The sequence below is a fragment of the Thermobia domestica genome, chromosome 8 (assembly GCF_964235325.1).
Source record: "Thermobia domestica chromosome 8, izTheDome1.hap1.1, whole genome shotgun sequence".
Taxonomy (NCBI): domain Eukaryota; kingdom Metazoa; phylum Arthropoda; class Insecta; order Zygentoma; family Lepismatidae; genus Thermobia; species Thermobia domestica.
In genome coordinates, this window is record NC_137461.1 from 159,635,354 (window position 1) to 159,646,653 (window position 11,300).

An 11,300-nucleotide genomic window follows, 5' to 3' on the forward strand; every position below is an offset into this window, starting at 1 on the left:
AAATAATCCATTACAGAATTGTATTGAAGTGTTCCTGCTTTACTGCGATAATCGGTGTTTTATTAGTGTGGTGATCTTATACAGTGTTTCTTCCAGACATGATTTTGGGGAGGCACTGCCCCCCGGAGGAGACCAAAGTAATACGTCTATAATGTAATTATATTTAGAATAGTACCAACAGTTTCCCCGGAATACTAAGTGTGCCCCCCCCCCCCGGAAAATTGTTTCTGAAAGAAACATTGATCTTATACAATGTAAGGGTGTAAAGTATGCAGTAACTGTGTCGGATTATTACAGTGGAAGCGAAAAGTCTGTGAAATGGAGACAGACATGGGAGCTAGAGGTAATTGTGAATGTGTAATTTGTTATATTCAACAAGTTAATTTTACTTCTTGAGAATCCGAAAACAAAGACAAAACAAAAAAGAAAAATAGCTAATTGTGCAGAATGGTCGTCCAGCTTCTCCACTAAACTGAAAAAAAGTGTTCGACAATATATGAATTTACATGTCAATATTTCATGGTTATGTGGTTGTTATTTTACAAACAAATTATATTGTTGGCAGTTGGGAGTACGGAGTTTAAACCCCCTGTTGAGCAAGACATTGGGGAAAAATAAACATTTACCATACTAAGATTTTTATACCAAAATCACGCTTGTTCTGAAAGGATATGAGATTGAGAGCTTGCAGCCACCTTGATGAAATTCTGCGTACGCAACTGATTGTTCGCATTATATGCTTGTTTTTTTTTTTTTTTTTTTTCAAATCAAGAATGTGTAGAAAAATGAAGGATATAATGACATGAATCATGTACACGAAGCTTCTTCTTCTTCTTTTTTTTAAAGTCTTTCTCAATGTCATCAGCAAGCGGTAATTATAAAGAAAAAAACTTTTGGAAATCCGGAATTGGCTATACGTATGATGAACAAAAAGGAAATAAACAATCAGCAACATCAAGTATGTATAAGGAAATTTATTTCAGGAGGAATCTGGACTCCCCAGAACCCACCTCCTACGTGAGTCCCTGAGTAACACAATGAGCACGTTCATAAACACTCATTGAAGTTGCTTGGTTTCTGAGCAAACAAGAACAGGCTTTCAAGGGGTCATAATGAGAGTAGAGATTCTTTAAACAGATGAAATTACAACTGCTGATTTGTTACTTATACCTTTGGAAATATTTAATATGTATTAATAAAACAAAAATTATCAAAGGACCAAGTATATTAATATCACTTGTATAACTATTGCGGCAATGTAACATCGCCTTCATAAGACAAGTTTTGGTAGCTGCATTAGCTGCTGTCAAGAACTGTTAAATGTTTCTAGAATTTAGATAAAGAGACTAGCAAGTTTCATATCATTCCGAGGAGCCTCGTGAGGGAAGTCACACTGATAAAGTTGAAAACTAAGGAAATGGAGATTACCTAATATACTAATTGATGTATGCAAGAATTCGTACATTAATAAATTACAAATCGTAAAAAATTACAAATCGCCTAGGAAATCGCTTTTCCCCAACAATATTTCACACCATTTGCTCTTACATTGCATTTAAAAACGCAATTGCCTTTATTTCTCCTTATCTTTATATCTTTCCTACACTTTCGACATTGCGTCCTTACATTCATTAAGCAATGATTTCTACACAATGTCAGCAGATATTCCTCATTGTTCGTATTCCACTGCACAAAACTAAATACTATTACATACAGTCCGTACAGATATTCACCATTTTCTAATTGTACTTTCTACACTCAATGGAGAACATTCCGCCGTAACATCCACCATAGCAAAATAGATCTGTCTTCACTATCACCATATTCATAAATAAACACTTATTTCTACCCTCGTTTTCCTCTATCACTCGATAACAACCATAGGATCAATTCCCGGCGGGAGCTCATGTGGATTCCACGTTAAACAGTAGGTCCACATCTCATATAGCTTCACTGCTGAAAGGGACACTTAAACTGAAAGTGAAATCAAATCAAATCGACAACAACCGCATTCACCAATTCTTCCCGTTAAATTTTGCAAATTTCCAGTTATCGCCGCGGGGCTTAACAGAACTTACCCTCAATTTACCTCCAACTGTCACATGAATGGCCATCATCAGATAATTTTGATCTATCCAGAAAAGTAGGCAATTTGCATTTCAGTGTTCAAGCTACAAGACAAGTACAGAGATATAAAACACATAATGCTGTTTTGTAAAACTTCTCTTGTATTGTCTCTAATTGTGATTATCCTTGAGGAATACCTTGTGTACTAAAGTAAGTTTATAATTTTAGACTTCCAAACTATGCTATGCATAAGTCTAGAACAGCTTTGTCCGTCCGTTTGTAGGTCGACAGGTATCAGAGCAAAAACAACGTACCGAGATACAGTTTTCTGCAATCGATTGAGTGTCCCTAGGATATGTTACATTTCCTCCGTTAACTTTCTATTCAAAACAGAAGTGGTTCAATACTTCTGGTATCAATACTGATTTTCATAAAGCAAAAACGGTAAGAGATATCGAGACGTGGTTTTTAGCAGCGAGACGTGATTCAACGTCCAAAGAATAAGTTCCATCTCTTCCAATAATCCTATACTCAAACCGAAAATGGTTAAAGAGCGAAAAACAGTTCTTTGCAAACGATTCAGCGTGTCAATGGAATACATCATAAGCAGCATCACTCTTACCAAAACCGGAAGAGGTTGAAATTTACAACTACTTCCGGTTTCAATACTGATTTCCGTAGAGCAAAAACGGTAAGATATATCAAGATGCGATTTTTTTGCAATTGATTCAGTTTTCAAATAGATTTCACATTCTTTATTAACTCTCTTTTCAAACCGGAAGTGGTTCTATTAACTCTCTTTTCAAACCGGAAGTGGTTCAAAATAACCATTTCTGGTTTCAACACTTATCACCATAGAACAAGAATAGTAATATATAGCAATAACTAGTTTTCTGGAATCGATTCATGGTTTCAAAAGAGCATACCATCACAACCCACTACACTCTAATAAAACCGGAAGTGGCTGAAATTTACTACTTCCGGTTTCAATACTCATTTCCGTAGAGCACAAATGATAAGAGACATCGAGGTGCAGTATTTTTTTTTCAATCGATTCAACTTTCCAATATCAGGTACCATCCTCTACTGAATCCGGAAGTGAAAAAATTAACCATTTCCAGTTTCAACATTTGTTGCCATGGAACAAAAATGACAATAGATAATGACAATTGGTATTTCGCATTCGATTCATTGTCTCAAGAGTACATAAAATGACAACCCGCTACACTCTACCGGAACCGTAAGTGGTTTAAATTTACTATTAGTTTCGGTTGCAGTACTGATTTCCATAAAGCAAAAACGGTAAGGGAAAGAGATCCAGTCTTTTGCAAGCGATTCAACTTCCTAAGAGTAGGTTCTATCTCCTCCCTTAACCATCTATTCAATCCGTCATTGATTGAAATTAACCATTTCTGATTTCAACCTTTATCGCCATAGAACAAAAACAGTAACGCATGGCGAGTAATGGCCTTCTAATATGAATTCAGCGTCCTAGGAACAGATTCTATGTTTGATCTTATTAATATATTGCAACCAGTAGTTATAGATGTACTACTTCAAGTTTGAGTATTGAATACCTATTTCTATAGTTCGGATAGTTTCACACTATGAAACGAAGCTCACTTGTTTGTACAGTACCAGTAACTGTAATTTAAGACCAAAAATGTAAACCTATGTATTAAATTGCATTATAATTATTTTGCCATCAGGTTTTCAGAGAAAAAATGTGAAGTTCTATAGTTGACTATTTTAAAATACTTTCTATGCGTTACAAATTTAATTGAAAAACAAATTTATTGCAATGGGAAATTACATAGAACATAATGATACGCGTGTGTGTGTGTGTGTGTGTGTGTGTGTGTGTGTGTGTGTGTGTGATATGATAAGGTAATTAAAATTTCTATTATGATGATTAAAATGCATGGAAGTTAATAACCATCAAGTAAAAATTGTCACATATTGCCCTTCAAATATTAGAACATCTGTCTAATGATAATTTAATCGCATTCAAAAACCCAGGAATTTATAAAGTATGTAGAACATCATATGTTGACATAAAATTTCTAAATACTTCGAGAGATAGAAAGTTGCATCTTTCTGAACTTGAATCTATCAAAAAGAGAGTAGTCAGCAGGTCTATTGCACTTAAAAACTTTATCCTTCAGTTTTTATATTCTCATTATATTTCCATTACTTTCCATTGTTTTTGATTTCGATATTAAAATTGCTTACCAATATTCATCAGTTTAATGGAGGCTGATTTAAAAAAAAAAAGGAATTTCAATGATTTGAGTAATTTCTGTTGTAATCGTAGAAGGTCCAATTTTTATTTTCCCCGCAAAATTTGTTTGAATGAGCATAGCAAATTTTTAAAATTGTAATATACTCACATACTTGTGACGTATTTAATCTATGTTATGCTACAGGCTAAACTTGGCTATATACAAATCATATAGTTAAGACTTTTCCTAACTCAATTTTTCATATGGGGCGCGGTGTTTCAGTGGTAGAGCGTTCACCTCCGGTGTTTGGGGTCCCTGGTTCGATCCCAGCTTGCGCCGTGTGGACTTTGTGGTGGACAAACAACGTGCTTGTAGGTTTTCTCGGAGTTCTCCCGTTTCCTCCCACTTTCTTCATTTCACTCATCCCTCATCATTACCGTCTTCTTTAGCCTAACCAGCATAACCGTGGGACGTAGAACTTAAAGATTTATTTTTTTTTCAATTTTTCATACTGAATCTAAGAATATGAATTATAGAAAACAGTGTGTTACTAATGAGGATAGCTGCTCTCAATTTTTTTTCAAATTATGGAAGGATAAGAGGACTAATGTATTGAATTTGTGAGCAATGAAATCAGTAACTACTAATTTATACTAGAATTTTCAACTCGTTTCCATGTTTACATATATCGAGAAATTTATACATAATGAACGCATATCTTATTATTATTATTATTTAGTTTCTATTTTCATGGAGAAAACAATGAACTGAAAATTGTAGGATAAGCGTTAGCGTTAGCTTAGAAGCCAGGAGCAGAGGCAATTGCCCCTCTATTTAAGCTTCTTGTCGTTCGGGAGGCGTCCACTTCAAGTTAAAACTTTCTTACTCCAAATGATGCTATACGAATATGAATGTATAAATGAAGTATGAAATAATTTCACCACATCCGCAAAGCAAAACACAAATCTCTAAAAAAAAAAAAAAAAAAAAAAAAAATTAAGCAAAAAATGTGTTCTGGATCCCTTTCAGTAAAATGTGTACTATTAAGGCCTTCAGGAATTATATATATTTCATCAAGTCTTTAAGTTGTGTCAAACATTGCTCTCTTTATTTAACTTGTATAGCATGGAATAGGCTCACCACACTATTTTCAGAAGTGCCACGGCTAAGGGAGACTGTGATGATATGGATAATAATGGTGGCATGGCGAAACTACCACGAGAAACCCATGCACACGATGTTTGTCTACCACAAAACGCACTTTGGCGGAAGCTGGGATCGAACTAGGAACCCGCGCCAGACATGAACTACCGCAGTCTCACACGAGAATTCCATAGTTTCGTGTGTACAGTAGAACATAGGCCTATATGCTTAAATGGTATATTAAGTAGGAATACGGCTTTAAATACACGTACAAAATTTAATAAAACCCAATATTACCCAATAAAATCCAATTTTGCCCAATAAAACCCACTGGGTTGTTTTTTTTAAACTGGGTTTTTCCCAATCGAACCAGGGACCCCAAGCACCAGAGGTGAACGTTCTACCACTGAGCCACCGCGACCCCATTTTATGATTAGTGAATCGTATATACTTTAATATAGATTATAGACTGCACAAGCATATAAGGAACTACTATCAAAAGTTAGCATCCATTCACACATATTTTGTAAGAAACATTAAAAACTGGACTTTCTAAAACTGAAAGAACTGCACTATGCAACTTGTATTGCTCAGCGCCTATTAAATAGATAAGACTATTTCAGCATTCCTAAGTAAGCATATTAATTTATAAGGGCAGAATTTTGATGACTTCCGCAGAAATCGTATAAACGAATGTGTTAAGTTGTTAAAATAAGCTTCCTTTATAATCCTACTTTACGAAACATTCTAAAAGGATATGATCCATATCACGGGCTTCCTTTCTACGCATTGCACACTCGGAAACTTGGTCCTCATCAGGTATATTGGCCTAAATTAAATTCTTTGGCTTGAATAGTGGTCCATTTTTATTATGAAAGCTATATAAGACATGGATTGAATGTGAGAAGCGAAACAACTCATAAATTCTGAATACTAAATCTAACCCTAACAGGGTTCAGACTCTTATTTCCTTTTTGTTCTTAATGGACCCGTCTCATGATCAGCTGTAGAACAATGGGATTTCTACTCTTCGTTATTCAGTCTTCACCTGGACTCTGCAGTTTCACCAATTGTTAGAATCCAGATATGAGGTGGAATTTCCAGATTGCTGGGTTTTATCCATATAGGTTACAACCTTTCACCTTTAAAGCTACTTGTATTCAGTGATGTCAATTTAACTTATTTTTGGCTAAATCTAGCCTATTTGGAGAGGCATTTAGCCATACAAATCTACAGAATGCTTATAGCCTTAAATATAGCTTATTTTATGGAACTCTTTTATAATTTTTGGCTTTTTACTAACAGTTAAGTTAATTCTAAAAATACTTGTTCTTTGAAAATAAAGTACATTTTTTTAAAACAATTAGCCTTTTCGTCATTATATATTAGCGTATTAACTGATATCTCTAGATAGAAGGTGTTTTACTACGCAACAAACACTTGTTTTTCATTCTTCTTCTCCCTCCCCACCCACAGATTTACAAATACTTAACAATACCTATCGACTTAGAAAGAGTTTTAATATCGCTCCGTAACGGCCCTGTTTACTACTTTTCAATTATTTTAATTTTCGCATTTCATTGCAAGAATGAATTTTTGCTAATACAAATTTAGTGAACTGTTCGATTCTTCAAGCCACAGAGATTGTTTTTGTTTATTAAAGGAAACAAATAGGATATCTAATTAGCTTGGAAACTCTCAATGCAATTGATTATTCATATAGGTGTACGGAGAAAAAAGGAGTGTTTGCAAGGAGGTATGACCTGCCGAAACTGAAAATTGGGACAATGGCAGCCTATACAACCAATCCACAATCTAAGGATGGTGCATCCAGTTCCAGCGCCTCGGCTATCTACGACGTAATCGATGATAACTTATTTCAGTTCAACTTATTTCTGTTGACTTTCTCAAATCAGATGAGTTGTTGATGGATTTTATTGTAATTTAAAGTCATGTATGTTCTTTGTTAGTCTTCACCGAAAAAATCTATATTTCAAATTTTACTGTACCTCACTTATAATCCTACACACAAAAAAGGGGTTTAAAATCTACAATGTGGGTTATAGGTTAGCAGTTCAAAATCTAGCCATTTTTTGCGTAAAAAAGCTTATTTCTGAAGGCCATCTAGCCTATTTTCTTCGAAGATTGTTGGTAACACTGCTTGTATTACTCAGTTCCTTTACAAATTGTTTCTGATCCGCTCGTAAATAAATCTTACGAGTGCTAGAAGTCGAGACCTAGTAATTTGGACATTTCGACTTCTTTGTAGAATAATTGCATGGGGATCTGGGAGCTAGATTGAGGTATGTGCCCAGGACTAGGTGCTACGAGATTTGCGAAGCAGTCCACTAACACACTTTTGTTTTCTAATATAAAATAAATTAGTTCCAACCGATAATTGAAATTGAGTCTCTTGTTCTGAAGGAGGCAAAGCTAATCATTAACACCAGAAAACGAATCAAAATATCATAACTGACCTAAAAGTACACTACTCTGTTGCCTCAAAAACAAAACAGGGTTTTATAGTAATTTTTTGCTCAAAATATACAAAACTCATGGATAGAAAATATAATCTTCTAGTAACTGCACATAGAAAAAATAACTAAGTTATGTATTATAAAATAACTTGTTCCGACCCGAGCTCTCTAATTATCTATGAGATATTTTTGGGGTAGGAGCAGCGCCGTAACATAGATTTTTTCTGGGAGGGGGCAAGCATTAATATTTGGGCCCCTAGAAAAAGTTGTTTTGGGCCCTGTTGCAAAATTCAAAAATAGGCCCCTTCTTTCCACCTTTCTCTTACTTTTTGTGGACTCCCGGAGCTTGTGGGCCCTTCCACACGTCTCTGGGCCCGTCCCATACATGACAAACTAATTAAAGGGATAATATTAACACATCTCAAAGCCATACGAATAAATATTATTTCTAGGGCTCTTAATAGTAGACATTTTTTTTACTGAAATGGGCCCACGACTAATTTTTGTTTTATTTACGTTTTGTGTGCTGTTTTGTTTATGTGTTGTAGTGAATCTGTTTGATATTTACTTATAATTTTATGTTCGTATCGTATATGGAGTAAAAAAATTTTGTCTTAAAGTGGGCTCCCCTCGACCGGCGGAGAGCTTCCCTAAGGGAAGGGGGGATCCACAAATAACGGTCCTGGGTATGAATTATTCTTGGAGTAGGGCTTATATCACGAGCGATCTGCAAAATCGAGCTAAAGCTTATTCCCTGTCTTATTTTTAGGGAAACAGTATTAACAATGTTAAAATGACAGCTTGACTTCTAATAAAAGTCAAATATAGACGGAATGAGCTTGTTTAATAGTTCATTCTTAACCATACAGCACTGCTCTGAAACAAGCACTTTCATATTACTAATTAAACATGTCAGCAAATCAATGCGAACTGTCTCAAGGTTAGTCATTCTCATTAACATTCTAGTCTTTGGTACGGCACAACCAGATTCTATTTCCTGTAAGTACGTCCGTCTGGTTTAGATCTCACGTTAAGCTCTAAGAAGATACTTTATTACAGAAGAATTGTGTGGCTAAATTATGCGCTCACTGAATTATGTTAATGTTCTATACAAAGACAAGTTCTAGCCCTTTTTCTAGTGAATTTAGTAGGACCATTAGGCTAGTTGAGCAGAAGTAGGGTAGTGACTCTCTTTCCCATACGGTTTAAAAATTTTACGAAAAACCGATCAAAAAAAATTGAGAGTCAGAACTAGGATCAGACACCCTGGTATAAGAGTTGCGTATTAAGATCTACATTACTTAGATTTGCCTATATATATCAATTAATATTCAGCCCTCTACACTAGTCTAATGGCTGCTGGTGTAGTGTAGTCGAAGGCAATGATGAGAAAAATGAAATCTAATACTTTTTCAGTGTAACGTCCCACGATTGTGACCTTTAGGCTAACAAGGGAGACAATGATTAAAGTAAGGGAATGATGATGGAAGTATTGGTGGAATGGGAAAGCAGAAGGAAACGGGAATACCCCGAGAAAACCCACGAACACGATGTTGTCCACCACAAACTTACGTGGCCGGGAATCGAACCAAGGACCCCACACAGAAGAGGTAAGCACTCTACCAGTGGGCCACCGTGCCCCTGAAGGAAGTGATGATTTCTGAACATTTTCTCTGGAGAAGGGGAATTTCAAGGCAAGGTTCTAGAACATAGGTTCCCCTTCTCATTTAGCTGTAATTAAGACAGGAAACAACGTGCCCTACGGGCCCTAATCCGCCTCCAATCACTGACACTCGCTCGGAAATACTACGTGAATTAAATATTAAACTTTGGTATAGAAACGAATCAACCTATATTGAGGGACCTATGTTCTCGAAACTTCCCGAATTTAAATGTACGGGGGGTGAAACGTAATGCAAAAATACTGGTAATCCATATTGAGCACAGTCAGAGATATTACTCCCAGAAGAATTTTTCCCCCGGACTAGCACCTGAAATAATCACAATCTGGAGTTAGGCTGACGATCTTTCTGATGAGGTGTTCTTATAGCTTCTGTATTCATATCTCTGTTATATTGAATTAAGTAGAGAAGTAATAAGCTTACTTAGAAGGCCTTGGAGAGAACGAATTGGAAAGAGAAAAATTACTTGGGTTCGACTCCCAATGGGACAGCATTGAAATTTAAACGCATTGCGGTAATTCGGATTCATCTTAAATCTAGACCCATGATTCACAAAGCCTCCGTGCTGAAAATGGAAACTAAACTTCAACAAACAACAATTACTTAACATTCTTCGTTAACACTTTTAGTCAAGAAGCCACATCATTGTTGAAAGCTGACATTAAACTCCAAGTAAAGACAAAGAAAATAATGTAATGTCAATGTATAAAAATGAACCAACTTTTTAGAGCTTTACGTCTTCTCTTATTATGTACAAGCCTCCGTGCTAAGCAGCGTACGTGACTTTGGCGTGGGAGACCCGGGTTCGATTCCCGGCGGGAACTCATGTGGTTCGGATTCCACGTTAATCAGTAGGTCCACGTCTCATATAGCCTCGCTGCTGAAAGGGACGCTAAACTAAAATCAACTCAACTCTTATTATGTAAGTGGAATAACGGCTATGTCGGGCTATAAAAAAAGAAATAAAATATGAAAGGGGAAGTTATCAACTTCAACAAACAAATTAATTGAACCTTCTCAGTCAACAGCCCTTTCTCTTACTACCCTGGTTGCGAATTGCCTACAGACGATGCTTTTACTTACATATATTTTATTTATTTACTTAAGCAGAACAAGGCACGAAGGCGATAAAATTGACTTCGTTTTGCTCTTAAAAACCTTGTAATAAAAGAGAAAGTTCTCAACCATATCAAATTTTAATTTTAAAAAAGTAGAGAAAGAAACTAATTATTTACTTACTATAGCATCTACTTTGGCTTTGTCAATATTCTGTGCACAGTTCATCTCGTTTCCTGAATTGTTGCTTTGGCACGTGGATTGTTGCTTCCAGTCTCCAGTTGTGTTTATTTTCCTTTGCACACAGTGGATCAACCAGCTCTTACAGCGTAATCAAAGCAAGTAAGGCACATGAACACAACTTTCCTTCTGCTGTCAGCGGTGCTCAATGACACAACAGATCACTTTGTATGCCAGGGAAAAACACACGACCCACTAAAGAGCAAGAGACTCAGGTAATAGAGCAGGTAGGAGCGCGGGGGTCATCCAGCAAGGTTACGTCATTTACCTGTCAAGGTCGTAATCTAAAACTTGAATTCGTGCAAAAGCTTTTGTTTTCTCCTCTCCAGACACTTAACCTGCAGTCATCTGGGTAAATCCCGTTCAAGAAGGAGAAAAGAGGATGTGATGATGATGAGTGCTAATTTAAAACC

The 11,300-nt window shown here is 36.0% G+C and overlaps 1 protein-coding gene across 1 annotated transcript in view; it reads right to left on the reverse strand.

Annotated features, from left to right (window-relative positions):
• Positions 1 to 11,093, reverse strand: part of LOC145693313 (clavesin-1-like) — a 120,417-nt gene extending 109,324 nt beyond the window's left edge. Inside the window, exon 1 of the mRNA XM_081769187.1 lies at positions 10,831 to 11,093. Coding sequence (XP_081625313.1) covers positions 10,831 to 10,875 — 45 coding nt within the window. The 5' untranslated portion in view covers positions 10,876 to 11,093. The remainder of the gene's footprint in view (positions 1 to 10,830) is intronic.
• Positions 11,094 to 11,300: the final 207 nt, after the last annotated feature.